This window comes from Oryctolagus cuniculus, chromosome 14 (assembly GCF_964237555.1).
Source record: "Oryctolagus cuniculus chromosome 14, mOryCun1.1, whole genome shotgun sequence".
Lineage (NCBI taxonomy): Eukaryota > Metazoa > Chordata > Mammalia > Lagomorpha > Leporidae > Oryctolagus > Oryctolagus cuniculus.
In genome coordinates, this window is record NC_091445.1 from 13,835,857 (window position 1) to 13,860,576 (window position 24,720).

The following is a 24,720-nucleotide window of genomic DNA, read 5'->3' on the forward strand; positions in this document are numbered from 1 at the left end:
GCCATGGCGGTAGGGTGAGAGTGGAAATGAGTCCAGCACCCCCCTCCCCGGCAGTCTGGTGGCCTTGAGCAACCAGGAAGGTGAAGTCGGTGCCTCCCTTAACTCACCAAGTTTACTGGAAGTGCATATTTTAGATGTGCCAAAGTCAGTAAGTCATGGAGCAAATGTTTATTTTGCTATGCTTTGAAAAGTTGCTTTGCCTCTTGTAAGTTTTCTCGGTGGAAGCATTCCAAGATATGACTTAATCAATGTTTGCAGAATTGAACTAGAAACAGGATTTGTTCTGTGTCTTGGCTCTGTCGTTTCTGGACTGCTTCTGTGGGGAGGTGTAGAAAGAGTGGAAGCAACAGAAGAGGTGCCTGGTGTTTGCCTGCATGTGCCTGTCTTGGGGGCAGTAAGCAGCACACCCATAGGTGAACAGCTTTGATGTTCTCACTCCAAATGCAGGCATTCGGCTTGGCTGGACAGCTGGGGGTCTGCTCTGTAGATTAGGGCTGCCTGTTTCCAGAGTACAGTAACCAGATCATACGCGGGGTCACCTGACTGCACTTCGTGCCAAGCTGGGCCAGCAGCACCTTTGCAAACTCCCTCAAGTCACAGAGGAGAGGGCCGTCCCGGTGGGGGCTGTTTGTTATGATGCCTTGAATTTACTCTGCAGGCATCCCATGAAGCAGTGGAGACTTCGTATTTGATCAATTACAGTAATCTTATTAGGGATCTGAGTTACTACCAAGGGACCCGTTAAATAGTTTATGCATTAGAAAAATCTCTCCTTAGCTGGAAAAACAGTCCAGATAGTTCCATGGTAGACAAAGCAAAAGCAAGATCTTACTGACAGCCTGAATCCGGGGTAAGAAAGTAGGAAACTGACTTCACAGGCCACACCAGGACTCGCCCTGCCCCGTTTCAATTCTTTGCTGTTTTCATAATACACTTTTGGTTGCTTTCAAAATCAACAGGCCATGGCGCTGCTGATTCACAACCTCAACATCTTTGTTAACCCTTTGTGGAGTGAACTCACTCCAGTGCTTAAACTTGCTAGAAGTAGGCAAGTACTGAAATCTTTAGGAGGCTGGCTTCCTGGGACAACAGTATTTAGAATCTAATCATGTTGCCTAGTGCTGTAATTCTGAATACTCGGCAGATATCATTTGAGCTGTATAGTATATTCACTGGGGAGCATGTGGCCTGTTTAAATAGCACCTGTGGTCCCCGTTGGTTGTACCCAGAAAACGCAGGGCTATGTGAAGAGTCGGTGTGGATCAGACACTTCCTGCTGCTTTCCACTGGCCAGTTTAGCGGATTCTGGAGGAACCTCAATACCCTGCTCCTTGTATGTTCACTCTCAGCCTCTTTTGGGGTTGGGAAATTTTGTAGTAAATTTTAAAAAATTGAGCCACTCAAGGCCTTGAAGTTGGTCATAGTTTTGGGGGTGTTTTTTCTGCGGGAGAGATGGGGAAAGAGTTCCTTGTGTTGGTAGTTTTGGTAAATCTGCTATTAATACTTTGAGATACGAGCATATCTCAGTGGTCCTCAGTGGCCTTTTCCTAGGACTTCAGTAAACAGAGCACGGGCTCGTGAGTCATCCTGTCTTGGATGCTAAGCTTGGCTCTGTGGGCTTCGGAAGTTGGTAGACTACTTTGAGCCTCAGCTGTGAAATGGCTATAATAATAATAATACCCATAATAATAATAATACCTCACCTGTGAAATGGCTATAATAATAACACCCAATTTTCAGAACCGTTGTTAAATATGAAAAAACTGTTTCTTTAATGCAAATTATGTACCTGGTACCCAAGACATGGTAGAAGTGTAGAACAATGATGATAAGTAGAGAATTGTAAGTGATGCTACATTCACATTTATGGTATTGGTACAAGTATGTCATTTCTTTTTTTTTTTTTTTTTTTTTTTTTTTTTTTTTTTTTTTTGACAGGCAGAGTGGACAGTGAGAGAGAGACAGAGAGAGAAAGGTCTTCCTTTGCCGTTGGATCACCCTCCAATGGCCGCCGCTGCAGCCGGCGCACCGCACTGATCCGATGGCAGGAGCCAGGATCCAGGTGCTTTTCCTGGTCTCCCATGGGGTGCAGGGCCCAAGCACCTGGGCCATCCTCCACTGCACTCCCTGGCCATAGCAGAGAGCTGGCCTGGAAGAGGGGCAACCGGGACAGAATCCGGCGCCCCAACCGGGACTAGAACCCGGTGTGCCGGCGCCGCAAGGTGGAGGATTAGCCTATTGAGCCACGGCGCCGGCTATGTCATTTCTTTTTAAAATACTGAAAAATGGGAAAGATTTGAAAAACTGTTAAGCAAATCATTGTGCAGAGGTCAGCACTGTGGCATGGAGGTTAAGCTGGCACTGCAGTAGGCATCAGTTTGTGTCCTGGCTGCTCTATTTCCAATCTAGCTCCCTGCTAATGTGCCTGGAAAATTGGTGGAGGATGGTCCAAGTCTTTGGGGCTCCTGTACCCATGTGGGAAACCTGCATGGAGTTATAGACTCCTGGCTTTGGTGTGGCCCAGCCCCAACCATTGCAGCCATGTGTGGAGTGAACCAGCAGATGGAATCAATCAATTTCTATCTCTATCTCTTCCTTTCTCTGTAACTCCTCCTTTCAAATATAATGAAAAAACATTTAAAAAAGGAAACAGCACTGGCAAGTATATGAATATTGTAGTCATCAAGATATTAAGTGAGAAGCTAAAATGTAGAAACACCACAGTGAATCTTCTCCACAATATTTTTCAGATGTCTAGAATTCTACAGTGTTACTGTTTGTGAAAGTCTTTGTAGTTTCCTCATAAAAAGTTCAACAGAAACATTTCAACATTGAGAAAGCCGTGATGAAATTAGGGACATACAGCCTTTCCTTATCCAAGAATGCTAGAAGTACTGCACATCAAGTCCTTAAATAATTTCTATAAAAAGCTTGTGCACAGCACAGGCAGCAGACAACAGGATGAGAAGACGGCTTACAGAAGGGGCCGCTATACATCTGACAAGGTGTTAAGAGCCAAAACGTACAAGGAATTTCAGATGACCCAATAGCAAAAAAGATAACTAGATTTAAAAATGGGCAAAAGACGGGACTGGTGTTGTGGCACAGTCTGTTAAGCTGCTACCTGCGTGCTGGCATTCTATATGGGTGCCAATCCATAGGCTGACCATTCCATTTCTGATTCAACTCCCTGCTAATGTGACTAGGAAAGCAGCAGAGGATGCCCCAACTGCTTGAGCTCCTGCCACCCACGTGGGAGGCCTAGAAAAAGCTCCTGGCTCTCAGCATTGGCCTTGCCCAGCTCTGGCCATTGTGGCCATTTGGGGAGTGAACCGGAAGATGAAAGATCTCTTTTTTCTTTTTTTTAAGAATTATATTATTTATTTGAAAAACAGTTATAGAGAGGTAGAGCCAGAGAGACAGAGAAGTCTTCCATTCTGCTGGTTCACTCTCAAATTACCACAATGGCCAGAGCTGAGCTGATCCAAAGCCAGGAACCAGGAGCTGCTTCTGGTTTCCCATGCAGGTGCAGAGGCCCAAAGACTTGAGCCATCTCCTACTGCTCTCCCAAGCCATAGCAGGGAGCTGTATCAGGGGTGGAGCAGCCGGCACTGCAGGCTGGGGCTTTAACCCACTGTGCCACAGCGCCAGCAGAAGATCTCTTTTTTTGACTCTGCCTTTCAAATAAATAAATCTTTAAAAAATGAATAAAACATATGAACAGACAGTTCTCAAAAGAAGACCTGTGAATGACCAATATATACATGAAAAAACGCTCACCATCACCAATTATCAGGGAAATGCCAGTCAACCAAAATGAGCTACCACCTTACCCTTGATAGAATGGCCATCATCAGAAAGGCAAAAGATGACATGTTGGTGAGAATGCAGAGTGTTGCTCCCAGTCTTCGTGGAGGAACGACACAGGACCCTGCGCTGTTCTTTCGTCTGCTCGGCCCTCCCCGGGTTTGCTGCTGGTTCTTCCCGGGTTGGCTACCATCCCTTCCACCTCCGTGGAAGGGCGGTTCCCCCTAGCCACTTTCCCCACTTCCGCGGGGGAGTGGCACACCACCGGGGGCTGCACAGGTGTTCCTTCAGATAGATGTTCCTGGTGCATGTTGTCTCTCTCCTCCTTTATAGTCCTCTTCCGCCAATCCCAACTCTGCTACCCACACGCCGAGTACGCTGCTCTCCTCCAATCAGGAGCAGGTCCTGCTGTTTATTGGTTGAACTGGAGGCAGCTGTGTAGAAGCTGTTCTCTCCTCTCCCAGCGCCATATTGTGGGAGAGCAGATGCATAGAATAAGTCTTAATTCCAGTAACTTAGTCTAGTCCGAATTGCTCCCAGTTGCTCCCCACAGCAGAGAAAGGGGACCCTTTTACCTTCTTGGTGGACATGTAAAGAGTATGGAAGTAGCTCAAAGAATTAAAAATGGAAGCATCATATGATTCAGCAATCCCACTTCTGGGAATGTATCCAAAGGAGAGGAAATATCTGCACGCCTGCATTTATCACAATACTATTCACAATAGCTGATGTACAGAACCAACGTAGGTATGCAATGATGAATGGGTACATAGAAGGTGCTGTAGACACACATTGGAATACTATTTAGCCAAAAAAGGATGAAATCCTGCATTTGCAACAACGTGGATGAACTTGGACTGCACTGTGATAAGTGAAAGAAGTCAGGCACAGAAAGACAAATAACACACAATCTCACTCATGTAGAATCTCAAAGAGTTGAGCTCATGGAAGTAGAGAGTAGAATGGTGGTTAGCAGAGACTAAGGTGGCTGTGGTAGTGAGAAAGGTAAGGAGATACTGGTCAGGGTATACATGATTACAATCATATAAGAGAAGTAGATTTCAAGCCATCTCTTGTACAGCATGGTGACTACAATTGGTGATGATATATTTCTAAAAAATATAAGGAGACTGTTATGTGATATATGAATCCATTTGTTAACAGGCTAGATTTAACAGTTCCACACAGTATGTATGGCAGGTGTGTGTGTTTGTATAAGACACAAATTTATATATAAGCATGTTGTATACAGTAAGAAATGTTATCTATCAATCTAAAACATAAAGATATTTAATACTCAGAATATAATAAACTAAGTAAATATAAACCTTTGATTTGCAAGTGAGATCAAAAGCCTTAATTGTATTTTGATCTGTTCTTTTAGGCAAGGTTTATACCAAAGTCATCTGAGAAGGGGAACCACAAATTCTTCTATGTTATTTCCAAGTGCATTTGAAGATGATTCTAAAATCATGGTCAAACCATCTCTTATCTCTTCTCTTTGTAGTAGAATTATAGTTTATTCAATTAGAAATTATATTGCTTTACATCTTACAATGTTTTTGGCTCTTCTCTGAGCCCTTTCTAAGATTTTTACATCATTTCTCTATCAGGATTTGATGGATATTAATTTTAATGGGTTTAGGTTTAGTGACTTTATCTTCTAACAATATTTTGTCTGAGTCATAAATCAGACCACCACAGACAAGTTCATGATTCCTGAAATCTGAATCTCCAGTCCACATTTTTCTCTAGAGCCCCAAATCCTTAGGGCCAAATACTTTTATATTTATACTACAAAGAGCTTACATTCCTTAATCACAGAATAGAGCTGTTCTGTATCCTTTAAATCTTCTCTGCCTCTTGGCCTCTGAGCCCTGTATCTCAGTACACGTCTCCAAGAATCTTCTCAGAAAAGTAGAAAACCTGATTTCTTCCTGAACTCCTTCTGTCCTCCTGCCCACACCACATGGTCACTAACCCTACAGGCTCCCTGTCCTTAGAATGACTAGAACCTCACCCCTACTCAGCTTTACTCCTACGTCACTTGAACTCACCCTGCTTTCCTCTGTGCTCTCTGGCTGGCCCCTGGCTACACCCCAGTTCCAGCCATACTGAACCACTTCCTTTGTCCTCAAAAACAAAGCAAAAGAAAACAAGCCTTTGGACTTGTCTGCCCTTCCCTCCTCCTCCTTGCTTGGCTGTCTACTTGTTCCCTGACAGCTTAGAGGTCACTTCTTTTCACAGAGGTCTTCTCATTGGATCCCAACCACCCTAAGTGCATTTTCTCAGTTCCTGCTTTATACTTTATGGTTCTTATTAAGGCAGTTATAGAAATAATATTTATGTAATGATTTTTGTCTTTGACTGATCTGCCAGCTGTTGGAAGACAGGTGCTGTGTGTTTTACCTCTGGGTTCCAAACCCGAACAATGGCTGTTCTCAGTAATGCTGAATGCCTGAATAAATAGTTGAATGAATGCTAAGAATAAAGGAAGGCTTGTTGTACCTTTCCAACTTGTTGACTTATGTTGGCATATCCTGAATTCAGATGCTTCTTCTCTACCATCACCATCCTTATCAACCCTCCCCCTCACACACACATACACACACATACACACACATACACACACATACACACACACACAGGAAAATTTAATGAAAAGATGAAGCTCATTCTGTTCTTCTGGGAGCAAGCTGATAATAGTCACACTAATTCTACAATAGTCTATCCTGGATTTCCAGTTCTTAGCACTGGAATTATCAGCATTATTCAGTCTTAGACAAATTGGAAAGGTGATAATTCATTGGGAAATACTCATAAATATTCCCTGTAAGTTCCTGATAAATTATTATAAAAACAATGAAGCGAGGATTCTTTAGTGTTGGAAAAACAAAACAAGATATCTGTAATTAAAACCATAAGCCTCATAGTATAGATGAAGGAAAACAATAATCAGCTTAAAATAGGAAAGGCCTGGCCTTAAATACAGTCATGTTTTTCTTAACAACAGGATGTGTTCTGAGAACTGCGTCGTTAGGCGACTGTCTCTCTGTACAGACAGCACAGAGTGAAGATGGCTACAGTGTCATCAGCTCACGGATCTTAGGGGACCACCATCTTATGTGGGGTCTGTGTCACTGTTGTGTAGCACATGAATATCATTGATCATTTTTGGATTAGGAAGTTGTATACTGTTCTGGGTGCTTTATCAAATGGAAAGGTTTTGCTGTTATACTTATTGGTTAAAACTATCTGAAATTCATTTCTTTGCTCTATATGGTTGGCACTTAATAGAAGTGCTCTTTCTTCTCTACCACATATGATTTTGAGAGATACAGCAAGAAAAACAAAAGGAGAAAGCACTTAGGAAAGATGGTAGAGTTCTTCTCTGCCTAGGAGTTCTATAATGACATTATTTTCTTCACCCCTACCCTAATGGGGGGTAGGATATGACAGTGTTGTTTGTTTTCTATATATATATATATACTCTTTGGGAACATCACAGATCTAAAGTTGATCCTTAGCTTTGCAGGCTCAAAAACAACTCTATTTTGACAAGGTTCCAGAAAGCTGATTCACTATTCAAGTATTATGAAGAAATAATTTACCATGGGATTTGGGCAAGACATGGACCAGTTGTTTACAAAAAATTAATTTGCAGATTTAACCTGCTTTATGATAAACTCCAAGAAGAGGCAAAATACAAATTCTACAACTATGCTATCCTCTTCAAATATTAAAAAAAAGTTAATTCTAGAAAGACTCGGGGCACAGCCCACCTTGATTTTGTGGACTGAGTTTTGAGCACTCCTGAGCAGCAGAACCAAGACTGGAAAGCACATGCCCTAGATAGGCACTGAGCTCTTCGCAATCCCTGTGGCCTCCTGATTTTGGAGTGGGATTGGTGGTCACAAATTAGAGCCAGAGATGGTCCAAATTCTTTAGCAACTACAAAATTAAACAAGGAAAAAACACTGAAAGGAATTGAATTGAACTCATTTGATAGTTCATTTCTCTCTGCTTTGGGGAAAGAAAGTTATATTTCTGAGTTTAAGAAAACAAACAGAATAGACCCTCAAGAAGTAAATCTGGGTCACTGGTAGTGAAGAATCATCCCTGGCCAATTGATGACGCTCCCTGGCTGCTTCAGTCATCACTGGTCACTCGGTTGCTGAGTGTTTTTCTCTTCAGAGAACCAATGGTTGGACTTACTTTAACCATTTACATTGAAATCAATGTGTCTTTAATTAGAAGACCCTTCAGAGTTTCTGATAAAGTTGTTTTTTGTTGCTTTCATCATGGATACATTTACAGATCACGTTTTAGGTTATTTCTGAAAAGACTTCAACAGGTAGCTTCTCTCCTCCTTTACTCAAAGGTGTTCATTAAGGAGGTGACTGCATTAGGTTTGGAGAACCAAACAGGAATGGCCCCACATCAAATGCATGAGGTCACAGAGGCTGTATTTTGTGGAAGGCAGAGTCTGATAAAATAATTACACAAATACTGCCAGAAACCGTGATGTATTCTATGAGAGAACAGTGCAGGGCATGTTGGAAGCATAAACAGAAGAAAGGTATCTAATTTGGAGAATCCCTGAGGAAGAGAGATTAGAAGGGTGAACAAGAAGTACCTGGCCCAAGATAGGTTATCCATTCCTGGAGGGTGTGCCAGCACCTGGGATTGTGTAGTCCATCCTATCCATGTAAGGGACCCTTGGGGCATGATTGTGCTTGGCCATCCTGTCCATGTAAGAGACACTGAACATGCAAAGGCCTTAAGGTGGAAGACTTGGCATTAGACATGTGCAACTGGATGTGGACGAAGAGGGGTGACTGTGATGACCACGGAACAGGGGATAGAATCCAGATGATGCCAAGACATGCCCATTTGTAGGCCTTTATCTGAAAGTGAGTGATAATCTTTAAAAGGTTATAAGTAAGTGAAGTGTCATCTTCTCTTATAGAAAACTACCACAGGGGCTTGGTGGGGTGATTAGGGGGTGAACTGATAAATGTTTTTAATTTCTCAGGATTTTATTATTTTTTTAGAGGGAGGCAGAGAGAGAGAGAGAGAGAATATGAATCATGTCCACTACTTTAGTCCTCAAATGCCCACAGTGTCTGACAAGGGCTAAAGCTAAAAACGGAAGTTAACCCAAGTCTCATCAGTGGGTGGCAGGAACCCAACTACTTGAGCCATAACCTGCTGCAAGAGATATTTTGGAAGTATAATGGATTTAATGGAGAATGGGTTTGGGACTGAGGAAGGAGAGAGCAGGGGTCACTCCATGTGTCCTGGGCCATCTGGTGGCTTCAACACTTGCAGATGCCCCAACCTGTGTGAATGCCACCTCCACTGCGTACTCCTAGTACTGCCTGGATTTTGCCATTGTCCTGAATTCCTTCACTTCTCAAACCTGAAGGCAGCACAAACCTCTGTGCTTGCAGTCACTTCACACCCAGGTTTCCAAGCCTCCATGTGCTTGAGGAAGTTACTGAAGCTCTCAGAGGTCCATAGGATGAAGGCTTGTAGCACCTGCTTTGTAGAATTGTTGGAATACTTGAATGGCAATGTTGGCAAAGTTCCCAATACAGTGTGAGGCTCATAGAATTTCAGTGGTGTAGAAATGACTACTACTTGTGCATGTTGCTTATTGTATCTTACACTTCTAGGATTCTCTGACTTTGATTTGCTACTATAATAAGTATGTTTTTAATTCACCACTAATTTTGTAGGTGTTTGTACAGAGATCTCACAATCACACAGCATATTAAAGGTATGCACCTACTGTCAATTAGGCAATTATTCTTAGTGGTGCTAAGTTCTCCCTTTCCTAAAGTGTAACTGCCCTAAAAAAAACAAACAAAAAAAAAAAAAATGGGAATTAGGCAGTTAGCTAGCAGTTAAGATGCCTGTGTCCCACACTGGAGTACCTGGGTTCAGTTCCCAGCTCTGGCTCCTGATTTGAGCTTTCTGCTAATGCAGACCCTGAGAGGCAGATGTATGGCTCATGTAATGGGGTTCCTGACACCCATGTGGGGAGACCTGGATTGCATTCCTGGCTTCTGGCTCCCTCTTTCAGTCCCAGTCCCAATCACTGCAGGTGCTTAGGAAGTGAACCAGTGGATGGGAGTGTTGTCTGCCTCTCAGTAAAGTTTTTTTCAAAATTAGATATTCCCTTTGCCACTGACATCAGCTTCATAATTAAAGGAAAATGCAGAGACCCAACTTACTAACATCTGAAGCCTCGTCATTTCACACATGTGTAAAATCTGTAGGAAACAGGCGACAGTATGTAAACTAAAGAGAAAATAAAAGTAGGTAAGCGCAGAGAAATCTGTTTTGTCCCATGTCACATATCTTACAGGGGTGACTTACTGTTTCCTTATATGCAGACTTTGCTGTTACTGACACTTCCTATAAAAGATCACAATCATTCTTTTGCTATGGGGTAGAAAACATAGATTTGCCATTTTTTTCACTGAGGATGTGTAAATAAATGTGAATATATTACCTTTATTAACTGTACAAACATTTCTTCATACAAACCTAGAATATTTGCTTATATTTTAAGGTTGTTCTTTCAGAGAACTGTAGGGATATTTTCTGTGTTTTATCAATTCCACATTTTTATTCATTCTAAAATTACAACCTGTGTTAGAATCATTTCATTCCCTATTAAAGTGGTGACATTTAAATTCAACTTATAAACCACTCCCTGCATGAAAGAGTTGCAAAACTACATAAAGGAAACAAAAAATACAGGGTTTGGGGTTTAGTTCCTTAATTTTAGAAAAAAAAAATTCTCTTTAGACATAGCTGATGCCTGATAGATCTAAAATTATTTTTAAGCCAATGAAGTAGCAAAATGTGGAAACATTTTTATCTACTCTCAGGAGTTTTAAATGTATGTGTGGGCACACACACACACACACACACGATTTAGCTTTATTGCTTTTCACATCCCCTACAACTATAGCTGGCCTTTGTCCCAAGTCTATAAAAATTTCTGATTACACATCTTCAAACTCATATTGCCATGGGGGCTGAGTCATGGGTATAGGAGCAGCCGTCAAAGTTTAAGGCTTCCAAAACATCTGGGGAGATGTATTGAGGAGGTAGCACTGATGATATGACCAGACCCATTTCTTCCTTAAGAGTGAGCCCGTAGGCACAGAAGCTCTTCACGTGGGGCAGTTGGTCTGCTTTGCCCTCTTTGTCCTAGGCTCCTGGTAATATAGGCTGTTTTTGACTTCATGTATTCACTCATCCAGCAAGTATGCCTGAGGAAAGTGCTGGGTTTGGGAGAGCACTTTGGATTACCTGGTCCCGTATGGGAAGGGGGGGTGGCCAACGAAGCATCCCACATCCTGGAGGAACCTGCCAGGGAACAAGTAGGGCTCGCTGGATTAGGGGAGGAAGAGCGGCAGAGGGCACAGCAAGACCACAGGATAAGCTTGAAAAAGAACACAGCACGTTTTGAGGAACTGAAAGCCCCGGATGGTTCAGGATGCCTGGAGTGTGGATCGTGACGCAGGCAGTGGTGACAGATGAGGACCAAGCCACTGAAGAGCTTATTAGCCAGATTACAAGATTGCATTATATTCTCTACTGCGAAGGTGAAGGCTCTGGGGAACCCTTCAAGGTTTCCCACCTCCCTCCCACTCCCTGCCTTCTTGTGAAATGATTCAATAAAGAGCAAGTCCTCTGGTGAAACACATGAGCTACCAGTGCCTCGCAGAAGACAGACACCTTGGTGTGTATTCTCTGCTTGTTCCAGGAAAGACAGGGCTGGGGCCATACGAAGCGTTCAGCCACCAAGATCCTGCAGAGCCTTACAATGCCAAGTTATTTCTCAGAAGGCAACCTTGTGGGAGACCACCTCAATGCGTAGGAATGTGCTGAACAAAGAAGCAAATCAACAGGTTAAGGATGAGGTTAACACTGTACAAATTCTTTTAGCAGTAAAAACAATATCACCTCCTCTTTAGAAAATATCTACAGCTTACAAATATGCATCCTACCTTCATTTTATTTGAGTCTCATTAATATTCATTTAGGCAATCAATATCGATATTGCAATTTTTTATTATTATAAACACTTTTATTTAGTAAATATAATTTTCCAAAGTACAGTTTATGGATTACAATGGCTTTCCCCCCCATAACTTCCAACTTCCCTCCCACCCACACCCCTCCCATCTCCCGCTCCCTCCCCCATTCCATTCACATCAAGATTCATTTTCAATTATCTTTATATACAGAAGATAGATTTAGTATATATTAAGTAACGATTTCATCAGTTTGCACCCACACAGAACATAAAGTGTAAAATACTGTTTGAGTACTAGTTATAGCATTAATTCACATTGGACAACACATTAAGGACAGAGATCCCACATGAGGAGGAATTCTTATGTCTGTTTTGGCAAGAGAAACTTTTATATAAATTACAGTTTCTTTACAAAAGGAAAACAGTTGATTGACTTGAGATCCTGGTCATTAAGAGAAATCCTACTAGAAATTTTATCATTTGCTACCTGTGTAACTTATAGAGAAATTAAGTGCTGAGAAGCTATGGAGTAGATGTATGAATATCTAGATAGATCGATCGATTGATCGATAGATATAGAGATATCTCTAGATATATGAAGTTAAATCTTGATTTCCCTTTGACTTTCATCCCAAGCAGGTGACATGTGAAACGGACCCACCCTTGATAAAACTGTACTTTTCTGTTGAGGAAGAAATCCAAGGTGTGGACCCACACATAGCAGCAAACAGTCTATGCCACCGGACTTGACTGTGTACACTTGTCCTATCTTTTTAGCTCTAGGGTATTCTCTGAAGCAGGTAGCAAGTCTTTACAGCACTTTATTGATCACAGAATTTCCCGTACAGTGGACATGCAAAAATCTTTGACGAATAGTATGAAAGAGGCAGGTGTTTGCCTAGTGGTTAAGACACAGGTTAGGCTGCCCATGTACCTTACTAGAATCCCTGGCTTCAAATCCCAGCTCTACTCCTGATTCCAGCTTCTGCTAATGCTAAACGCTGGGTAGGAGCAGTGATGGAACAGATAGTTAGGTCCACGCAACTACACAGAAGACCTGGTGGAGTTCCTGGCTCCCAGCTTCCATCCTCACTGGCAGCTGCAAACATTTGGAGAGGGAACTTACAGCTAGCTAGTGTGCTCGCTCGCTCTCCTGTGTCTCTCTCTCTCTAAGTAAATGAAACACTTTTAAAAAGATTATTTATCGTTATTTTAAAAAACATTTTGTCTTGAAAAAAGAAATACTGGGAATGGCATCTCTCAATTTAGGTAAGGCCTTCACTGGACCCACCTTCTTGACTGATTTCCCCATCAAGCTGTGGTCTGAGGGTCAGACAGCAGAGGACCTCCTGTTACACCTGGGAGTGTCAGACCTCGTGAGTGAGCATGAGATCCTTGGGGGGCAGGACTGAGCCTGCAGTGCACGACCAGGTGGACACTCAGCTGTTAGGTGTTAACTCAGTGCATGGGGCAAAGATGGTTCAGAGAGTTTTAACTGCAGATCATCCTTACTCAAGAAGGCTGGCTGAGACCGGGATTTTATAGCTCTACTGTATCAAAGAGTATAGTTTCCGCAGTGCTGGCCCTTGGTGAGCAAGTGCTAGTTTGCTGTGTAATTCACTGTCATGGCCAGTTGAGTGAAAGAGTGTGATGTTAATAAAAATGCTGAGTCAACAGGCTAAACCAAGAATCCCAAGCAAACATAGACTGTCACAGGCAAACTAGAGTCTGAGGTTACCCCAGTGATTGCCCAACTATAGATACAACTTTCAGCTCTTATTCCAAAAAAGTGCTTACATATGAAAACATGTCCTTACATAATTAATGGTTAGGGAAAAAACCTTCTCTAGAAATGTAGCTTTCAGAAAGTCTATGTCCGAGATTGGTTATTTCTGAGTTTTTTTTAAGATTGGGTATAAAAATTTTGTTGACGACTTATATTTTCTTTTTCCCCCATTTCTATATGAATTTAATTTGCTTTTAAATTTTTGTTTTGAAAATTAAAGTATACATAGACTTTTAGTTTTGCTGATAAATCAATTATTCTGCAGAAATCACCGGAGTAATCCTTCTGTCCTTGTTTCAGTGATAAGAAAATTGCAGGGGGCAAGTGTTGTGACACAGTAGGCTATGCCTCTTCTTGAGGCACCCGCATTCATGCAGGAGTCCTTGGAATCAAGTCCCACTGCTGCTTCCAATCCAGCTTCCCACTGATCTACTCCTTGGGAAGGAGCAGACAATAGCTTAAATGCTTGAGTCCCTGGCACCCATGTGGGAGACCCAGAAGGAGTTCTAGGCTCCTGGCTTCAATCTGACCCAACCCCAGCTGTGAAGGCATTTGAGAAGTGAACCAGGGATTGAAAGATTCATTCATTCATTCATTCTCTCTCTCTCTCTCTCTCTCTCTCTCTCTCTCTCTTCCCCCCTTATCTCCTCCCCTCTCTCCTCCCTCCCTCTCGACCCCCCATTCTGTCTCTCTGTCTCTGTCACTCTGCCTTTCAAATAAATAAAATCTTAAAAATACAACAAAAAGATACTAAATAACTTGACCCTGTTCAACAATTCTGTATCATCAGAAAGGAATAGTTGAAAATAACAAATTTTTTAATTTTTATATTTATATATATATTCTGGTTCTTAATATTATCTCAAATCTATAAATGAAAAAAATTCCCAGAAGCTTGATAACTGAAGGAGTATTTATCTGCTGGTGAGACTTCCAGGAATCTACTCATTTTGCCAATTGTATCAATAAATTTCTCTTTTCATCAGGACATAATTTACAGCTGTGTCTCAGTACCGTGACGCATAGTATGTGGAGTTCTACATTTCTTCAGAATTTAGTAAGGATTATGTCATTGTTCTGGAATAGATTCATATGAGAATATTTCTAAAATAAGGCTGGTTAGATCATCTTTGATATTTAATTAACCACATTATTATGAAATCAGTAAACTCTTCAAAGTTGACTTACTTTTCCCACTTAAAAGCAGTATAAAAGAATCTAGAAGCTATATAAATGTATATATGTATATTTGTGTGTGTGTACACAATGTCTGTGGCTGACTGACTGCCTTGCACAACTTGTGGGGCAGGAATAAGTCAGGAATTCACATCAGGCATCTCCAGAAGGGATTCTGAAGTCAGAGACAGGAAAGCACACCCACATTAGTCCTGCATCACAGAGAATAAGAAATGTGCATTGTGCCTTCAGCATCTCTCTGCAGATGGAACACCTGGTTCAGGGTGTGATTCCAAAAGGAGTATCTGTGCTGTTCAGTCTTTTGCTCTGAATAAGAAAAATAATGATGGCGGTGAGTGGTGTAGAAGGAGTAAATCACTCCCATCACGTTGTCGAACTGGCTGATCTAATGTATTGAGTTAGGTTAGTCATCTACTCTGAAGAGGCGCTCTCCTTGACACTACTGTCGAGCACGTATTTCTTCACACGGCTGTGGAGGATGTATTTCATCGACTCTCACCATCTCTCTATTGTGGTTTTGCCTTTCCCAAAGATACCAGTCACACCTGAAGTGAACAAAACTCTCGTTCTCTTTCTTCCTGATGACTGATTTTGATAACGTAGACCCCACCATATTTTTCTAGGACAGGATCTTCTCTTGGCTTCCCTGATATGGCTGTCACTGCCCTTTTTATCGGGTGTGGCTGGCCAGTTGTTTCTTGTTTACTTCACTGGTCCTCCTCCTCCCTCACTAAGGCCTTGAGCTGTGTGCAATCCTGGGCACTCTGCTTTTTGCTGTGTACAATGTCTTCCTCTTGAAAAAAAAAAAATCACATACCCACATGGTCTCAGCTTTCCACATTACATTAGCTATTCACCACACTTCTGTCTCTAACCTTGCCTTCTCTCCTTATCTTAAATATGGTCTTAAAATATCTTACATATTTTTGTCTCAAACATGTGTGAAATTTAATTTAGCTTCCACAACTAAGTGATTCCTTCTTTTCTCAGTTTTATTGGCACTGGGTCATCCCATTTTCTGTTTTCCTCACCATGATCAACACTATTCTTTGGTCACTGATTACTGTCTGAACAATTACGCTTAATTCATAGGATGATTGGGAAGTATGTCTAGACACTAAATTTTTAAGGCCTCATTTTCAAAAAGGCAATTTAAAGGCTGCTGATGAAAATTATCTTTAAAACTACTTGTAGGAGCCAGCATTGTGGTGCACCAGGTTTAACCTCTGTGATAACCTGACTCCCATAAGCAAGTGCTGGTTTGAGTCCTGGCTATTCTACTTCCCATTCAACTTCCTAGTACTGCAAGGGCAGTGGAAGATGACCCACGTTCTTAGGCCTCTGCCACCCGTGTGAGATCAGGATGGAATTCCTGGCTTATTCCAGAAATGAACGTTATTGGTCATTTGGGGAAGTGAAGCAGCAATGGAAGATCTGTCTCTCTCTCTGCCTTTCAAAGAAATAAAATCTAAAAAAACAAAAACTACATATAGCAATATTTAAGTATACAATGTGATATTTTAAATAAAAAATATCATTCAAAGTTCACTCCAGCTCAATGCTTTCCTCCATGCTTAATTAAAGTCTTTAAAAAATTCACAGGTTCCAAACCTCTGCTATACTGTACTTTTTGACCACCTCCAGTCTTCTCTACTCAGTCCTACCACCCAAGTTGATTGGTACTTTAGAAAATGTTCTAATCTAGGAACTCTCAAAGCAAGGAGGTTAATGGGATCAGGGATTTGTAGTCCTGTAACTTTAAGAAACGTGATTTGCTGTTCCTACTATCTTGTCAGAAGTAGTCTGGCTCCTGATAAGTGGTCTCATGACTGATGAGTGCTCCCTGCTTTGACATTTCACAGGAACTTGAAGAACATTAAGGGTCCTAGATGAAGCACTGTAAAATTGTCTCCAAAGGAAAAGCTAAAGAACAGGGCTTGTAAATGTCATCTGGAGATGATATTATGATGGTGTGACCTAATAATTATCTTTGACTCATGAGTATTTATCACAAAGAGAACTCTGACCAAATATTTCTCAAGTCCATGAGAGACAGAGAGATATATATTCTTACATTGCCGATAGAAGCCTGGGTTTATAAAATAAAGAGTATCATGTCTGTACACTGGGTGTTTATGATAAAACCTAGGAATTACAAAATGAAGAAGAGACATCTATCTAGACTTGAAAAATAAAGGCTCGCTACCCACAAACTTTGGCATGGACATGTGCGAAACCAGTAGCTTCTTTCACTGAGTACTAGTTTGAATTGATACTATGCCAAGAATTGTAGAAGAACAAGACATACACCATAGTGAATACGTGGGAGTTACCCATCCCATCCAAATATTTTATGAAGCGTTGGAGTAATAATTGCTCCCACAGATTTCTGACTATTCCTGTTGTACAGACTTCTCCTTTACTGTCAAGGTGAGTTCAGGGTTTGCTTTCTCTTTGTATTGAATGCACGAGCTAGATTGTGGAGTCTTATAAATGAAATGATTAACAGGAGAAACTTTAGATGTAAAAAATAACAAAAATTAAAGCCTTACAGATAAAACTGTTACCTTTCTCACAGCTGGGGGTGGGGGCACAAATGCAGAAATGGTGCATTGGTTCCGTCACTGATGTTAAAGCCATTGTCTCTCTGCTGAGACACCAGTGAAGCAAAACAGCAGTGGGTCAGCTGCCCGAGAGCAGATAGAGACAAGAGACCCAGGAGACTTCCCAGGAGTGTGTCTGCCAAGGGGAGAGCAAAACCAGCAAGCCTTTAAAAAATAAGTAGCCGCCATCAGGGACAGCTGCAGTGAGGAAAGCCAGAGACACAGGAAAGTCACGGGAGGCTCAGCACAAAGCCGTCAGCGGAAAATCCAACACAGCAGAGGAGAGACCCAGCCTGGAGTGGATGTGTCTTTCTCCCATGCAGAATCTTGGCACCTGTACCACTTGAGACAGAGGATTTAGCTGAAGCAAAAGGTGTGCTGACCATCTGCTGAATGATCAGTGCCAGCCATGTGAGACTTCAAGGTCTAAAACCTCCACATTCCCCAGACCCCAGCCTGCCCTCACCCCTTCCTACTCTCTCCCACTGCTGAACCTGAAAACCCATGGTCCCCTATTTAACAGATATTATTTCTTAAGTTCCCCATGCACACCAGAGACCATACTGTAAATGAAAAAAATACAGCATGGTCTCTTTATTTTCTTGGAGGTTGCAACTTAATAGAAATTTTTCTCTCCTCTCCTAGTCTTGCATTTGTATTTTTTGAGTGGAAGAAAACTTCATTCTAATGAAGTCTGCATTCCCTTCTCCTGCTATCTCTTAAGAACTCAATGAAACTAAGGCAGTAATGGCAATTGGGGGAGAGGGGTAGGGAGGAGTTTAAGCCTTAGGGAACTTAAAAGAAGGTCTCGGGAGAGTGTGAAGCCTAACTTAGCTTCCTGTTTTAACCACTTCTCCCTACCATGATAACATAGTCTAATTTGTGAAGTGATATTAAGTCTTCTTGTATGGAACGGATAGAAGTGATTGAGATTGCAACTCAAATCTCCTGTACTTATTTTACTCCATGACGAGGCTAAGAGCCTTTCTTAGCTCCTCTAGACCACTGAGATTACATTTGTGTCTCACAGAATGTTGGTGACTATGTTTGTGTTTCCAAACCAAAAGAAATACAGAATCAGTGGTTGTGGGTATGGCCAATCTAGATAGGCTCCAACTGAAAACTTTGCGAAGCATTTTTTCATGATTGTAGTAGGAGATTCAGCAAATAATTGAAAGAATCCCCTTCCCTTGTATGCCTTCACGTGGTAAAGACTGGGAAACACAGGTGGATCCTTCAAAGAGTTCATGGCAAAATGAAATTGAGTTCATTTGGGTGCAAAAACACCTTGAAATGCATGCATAGTTTTTTCCTGCAACACGTTTTTTACTTCCATGATCTGTTTGAGGAACTCTTCATATGTTCTGTTTCTGAAGAACCTGTTATTTTGTAGACTATTGTATTTTTTTTAAATAAAAAGAATATTTGAAATGTAAAGAGACGGCAATCTAGAGATCGAGATCTTCCATCTGCTGGTTCAGTCTCCAACAGCATGGTGGGGTTAAGTCAGAGGCAGGAGCTGGATCTCAATCCGGGTCTCACATGTGGGTGGCAGAGACCCAAGTACTTAAGCCATCACTTGCTTCCCAGGGTGCGTGTGAGCAGGCAGCTGGGGTAGGACTTGGGATGTGAGTGTACCGAGCAGCATCTGAATCATTGTGGCAATCACTTTCCCCTTAAGCACCTTGAGAATAGGAGAGAAATGCTTATGCTTGCAACTCAGCACCCAACACTGCACCGAGTGGGCAATCAGCAAATACTGGATGGAATAGCTGAGATTCTAGATGCTCTCTTAAAGTTGTTTTGCAGCTCAACATACAGAAGAGGGCCTGGGACTTCAGAAGCAGCTTCTGGAACTGGGAACTTGTTTTTACTCTGAGGTCAGAAAGCTCCGCAGCTGAGTACTTTGGATAATCAAGGCCCCATTTCTATATTTGCCCAGCCTGGGCAGGACACAGACAAATGCCACACAATCTGCACTTAAACATTCTTTCCTTTCCATTTCGATCATGTGTGTGTTTCCTGGGACACTTCTAAAGGATGCAAAATATTGACTGTGTATTTCTGTACTTTGAAGAAAAAAAAGTGTGATTTTCACATGCAAGTTATTTTCATTAGGCAGTTCCTTTCCTGAAGCACAGAAGACTAGAAATAAAAACAAACAAGAGAGAGAATGTGCTGTTTTAACAAATGGGTCCTTAGAGATGAATTTTAAAGCATGGGTTTTGTTTCCTGATCCAGCTTTACCCTATCACTTCACAACATTTAGACAATCCTGAAATAAATCAGTAACATTTGCTCCATTTTTAGGGCTGACAGTTTAATTTTTTTCCTGTTTTGTCTATCTCTGCGGCCAATGTAATTAGGTCATAACCATGTGAAAAGTTATTTGTACAAGAAAAATTTTGGATGTGCATGAGTGTTTTCAGGAAGATTTCTTTCTGCTAAAGTTTGCAGTATCACTGTCACATGAAACTAACTCACTTACCCTACATAATTTACAATATTAACGTTGTTTCCCAAAAACCCAACAACCCTAGTTCAAAGGGTAATAAACCATTTCTGTTTAATTTTATACCATACTTACAGCAATTCCATTTAAAAATACTCTTAGCAGATAAACCACTAATTCTAAAACATTGTTTTAATTATACAGAGTAGCTACCAACCTGAGGAGGAGGGAGAAAGGCTTATAATATTGTTCCATGGCCGGCGCTGCGGCTCAATAGGCTAATCCTCTGCCTGTAGCACCAGCACACCGGGTTCTAGTCCCGGTGGGGGCGCCGGATTCTTTCCGGTTGCCCCTCTTCCAGGCCAGCTCTCTGCTGTGGCCAGGGAGTGCAGTGGAGGATGGCCCAAGTGCTTGGGTCCTGCACCCACATGGGAGACCAGGAGAAGCACCTGGCTCCTGGCTTTGGATCAGCGCGGTGCGCCGGCCATTGGAGGGTGAACCAACGGCAAAGGAAGACCTTTCTCTCTGTCTCTCTCTCACTGTCCACTCTGCCTGTCAAAATATATATATATATATTGTTCCAGAAATGGCAGCAAAGATCAAATGCTGGCATACTTGAGGACTGTCGTCTAATTCCATTTTATATAAAAGTTGTTCCTAAGTCTCGGGCACTGGGTGGTTTTTCATTGACTCTTTACTGATTATACCAGCAGATGCACGTTTCAGGCCTACAAGTACATTAATGCTTCTACACTTCTGGGAATGTTAGGGACCTGGGAGAGTGCAGTCACAAAATGAAGAGACTTATTCTTATTTTCTGAGAACCCTTCATGTTATCTCCTTTTCTTCCCTAATAAACTGAATTACTTTTATTTTTGTGGATTAAAAATTTTAGTAACTACAAACATTCTCGTTTGAGTCCAAAACTTAAAACACCAGGAGGAGCAGATACAAAAGGCACCATTTAACATATCTTGTTGGCTACGCATAAAGGTCAAAATTACCAAGCGTTACAGAAGCACCATTAGAAATACACAGTAGATCCCTTGTGGAGATGATGAAGGACAGCCAGGGTAGGCAATGTCCGGAATACAAGCACAAAACGCGAGCGGCTATCTGTGACGGAAGCAGAGTAATTATCAAGCGTTTGACCGGGTTGCAGAAGAATTTAAAGGCCCAGCAGCTCTTGAGGCGTGCACAAGATCACTGTCTTGTTATGTAACATGTACTGAGCAGCAAAGCGTGCTGGCTGTTAAATAATCCATGGAATTCCTCTGAGCCCTGACCTGGCGATTCGGTTTCCAGATGGAAGAAAGAGGTGACACCTAGAAATGAAATCAGGAGCTGCAGTCAGTGCTGCCCTCCCAGAATCTGCAATGTGAACAAAGCATCAGTGGTGCACTTCAGCCATTCTGCTGAGAGAGAGAAAAAATGAGACAGAGGTAGATGGGAAAGGATGGTGACTTTTTGGGAGACAAGAGGTTTGTTTTCTAAAACAAAACATCTACAGCTAATCAGATATACCTCTGTAACTCTGCTTTCATATATTTGAAAGGTTAAGTATCACAGTAGCACGTTTTAACCACGAAAAAAACACAATTTGTTGGTAAGAGGTCAGATTTCCTAAATGACACTGGCTAACTTTTTTTTTATGGCTTTTGACTATTACAGGGGCCTCGTGCTAGACTCCTAACACATCCTGTAACTCCCAGGTTTGGGTAGAATCTGGGAAATTCTAGTAGAAAGTCCACTCCTCTTACACCTGTGATCCTTGTGCAGCCGTGTTATCAGAATGTCCTTTGACATGCTGGTGTGCTTTCTCTTGCAGGGACTCTACGTGTTTGTGGTTTATTTCATTTTGCACAACCAAATGTGTTGTCCTATGAAGGCCAGCTACACAGTGGAGATGAATGGGCATCCAGGACCCAGCACAGCCTTCTTCACGCCGGGGAGTGGAATGCCTCCCGCTGGAGGGGAGATCAACAAGTCCACCCAGAACCTTATCAGTGCCCTGGAGGAGGTGCCTGCCTGCTTCCTTGCCCTCTCTGTCTTGCTCTCTTGCTCTCACTCTTATTCACAGACACCCCCCCCCCCCATCTCATACAGAGTACAAAATGAATGATGAGAGGCGACTTTTAATCTTGTATCTCCTGAACCCTCTGGCCTGTGGTACTTGATTTCTTCACTGTTGTTATCTAACTCATTTCTCCCCTGCCCTGTGAGCTGTTCTAACAGGACATCACAACATACCTTTTTTTTTTTTTTTTTTTTGACAGGCAGAGCGGACAGTGAGAGAGAGACAGAGAGAAAGGTCTTCCTTTGCCGTTGGTTCACCCTCCAATGGCCGCCGCGGCCGGCACACTGCCACCGGCGCACCGCGCTGATCCGATGGCAGGAGCCAGGTGCTTCTCCTGGTCTCCCATGTGGGTGCAGGGCCCAAGCACTTGGGCCATCCTCCACTGCACTCCCTGGCCACAGCAGAGAGCTGGCCTGGAAGAGGGGCAACCGGAAAGAATCCGGCGCCCCCACCGGGACTAGAACCCGGTGTGCCGGCGCCGCTAGGCGGAGGATTAGCCTAGTGAGCCACGGCTCCGGCCGACTTCTTTTTCTTAGAAATCTTCCCAATTTGACTCAGCAAAGACTCGGTCTGCCTAAGAAATGGTCTTTGAAATACTCTTCCTCCTAAAAGTACTTTCACAGCTCTGCTCCTTTGCCCATCCAAACTCGCTGCTTCATCCCAACAAACACTCCACAGAAAGGACACATGCCAGAGCTTCCATAGCGCTACCTGGGACTCTCAGATCAGGGGCTCAGAAGTGCTTCTGCAGCACCACTGGAAAACTAGCCAGGCTCTCCTCTGTGAAATCCGCCGCCCGCTGCTCTCTGCACACTCTCTGCAGCGTTTCCATTTCCTGTGTCTGAAATCACACTGCCACCAACCCAGCAGGAATGCTGCCCAGAGCTGGAGGCCACTGCTCAGGTTTTAAAACACAGCTGAAGACGCTTTGCCAGGAAGAGATGGTAACCTGGGTCCCAAACCATTTCTCCAGGGCCTGAGATGAGCATGGCTCCTATTCTTTAACTGCTGTCTTTGCTGTAAGAGCCAGGGAGGATGTGTTTGCATCTCAAAAAAAAAAGTAGTAAGGAGGCCAGCGCCACAGCTCACTAGGCTAATCCTCCGCCTTGCAGCGCCGGCACACCGGGTTCTAGTCCCGGTCGGGGCGCCGGATTCTGTCCCAGTTGCCCCTCTTCCAGGCCAGCTCTCTGCTGTGGCCCGGGAGTGCAGTGGAGGATGGCCCAAGTGCTTGGGCCCTGCACCCCCTGGGAGACCAGGAGAAGCACCTGGCTCCTGGCTCCTGCCATCGGATCAGCGCGGTACGCTGGCCGCAGCGCACCGTCCGCAGCAGCCATTGGAGGGTGAACCAACGGCAAAGGAAGACCTTTCTCTCTGTCTCTCTCTCTCACTGTCCACTCTGCCTGTCCAAAAATAAAAAAATAAATAAATAAATAAAATTTTTTTAAAAAGTAGTAAGAAATCAAGGTAAATCTCCCTGAAAATGAAATTTTCTTGATAAGTAGATAATGTCTCCCCAGAGATTTTCTTTTGTCCTCTGTGGCAATGTAGAAATTAATTTTATTCATCTCAGGTTAAAATTAAGGTAACTCACTACAAATCAAGTATTCTATTTTTTTGGTTTGAATAGAAAATTTACTATGAACTAGTAACAGGGAAAAAGTAGAAAGGTGGTTGCCAGAGGCTGGCGTGAGAGAAATGAGGGGATTTGAGTCAAGGGGTACACAATTTTTTTAAGAATTATTTTATTTATTTGAAAGAGTTACAGAGAGAGGTAGAGACAGAGAGGTCTTCCATCTGCTGGTTCACTCCCCAGATGGCTGCAACGGCTGGAGCTGAGCCGATCCAAAGCCAGGAGCTTCCTCTAGGTCTCCCACGTGGGTGCAGGGGCCCAAGGATTCGGGCCATATTCTACTGCTATCCCAGGCCACAGCAGAGGGCTGGATCAAAAGAGGAGCAGCTGGGATTAAAACCAGCATCCATATGGGATGCCGGCGCTTCAGGCCAGGGCCTTAATCCACTGTGCCACAGCACCGGCCCCAAGGGGTACACAATTTGAACTGCAAAATGAGTGAGTTTAAATAAACTACTTAAAAATTGAGATATGCCTTTATTACCTTTGAATGTTTGGAAATCTAGTATCATTTTTCTATCCTAAAAGTTCTTGAAATTGAATAATTTTATCACAAGCATTACAAGTAGAAACAGGAATATTTTTAGGATCAACAATTCAGAAATGAATCCTTAAAATATTTTATTATTTTTGAATGGTTACCCAATTTAGCACTTGTCTAGATTTGAGCTGTCAGATACAGCAGTCATTAGTTGGTTGTGGCTATTTAAATTTAAACTAACTAAAGTGAAATACTTTAAAGCTCCAGTTTATCATTCACTCTGGCCACATTTTAAGTGTGTGTGTGTCCAGTAACTACTGAATTGAAGAATACAGATATAGCAGTACTCCAAAACGTTCATGGAACATGAAATGAAAACTGAAATTCTTGAAGAGCTCTTTCACAATACACATTTTTACCACCTTTTAAATGGTGTGCCAAAACAAGCATCTTTTAATTGCATTTCCATTTTTGCTTGAACTTTTTCAAGCACCCTTGTGAAAAATGTGTCAACACAGAAGGCTTTATTATTCAGTGCTGGGTAGGTGGTTAGCTTCTTAGTGAGGTTTCCTAACGTTTCATTTTCTCCTCTTGCTTAATTCTAAGGCCCTCAGGTCACTTTGCTCAG

At 42.5% G+C, this 24,720-nt stretch overlaps 1 protein-coding gene across 1 annotated transcript in view; it reads left to right on the forward strand.

Moving 5' to 3' along the window:
* Window positions 1-24,720, forward strand: part of ADGRV1 (adhesion G protein-coupled receptor V1) — a 597,653-nt gene that overhangs the window by 561,056 nt on the left and 11,877 nt on the right. Inside the window, exon 88 of the mRNA XM_070056453.1 lies at window positions 21,733-21,924. Within this exon, the coding sequence (XP_069912554.1) occupies window positions 21,733-21,924 (192 nt within the window). The remainder of the gene's footprint in view (window positions 1-21,732; window positions 21,925-24,720) is intronic.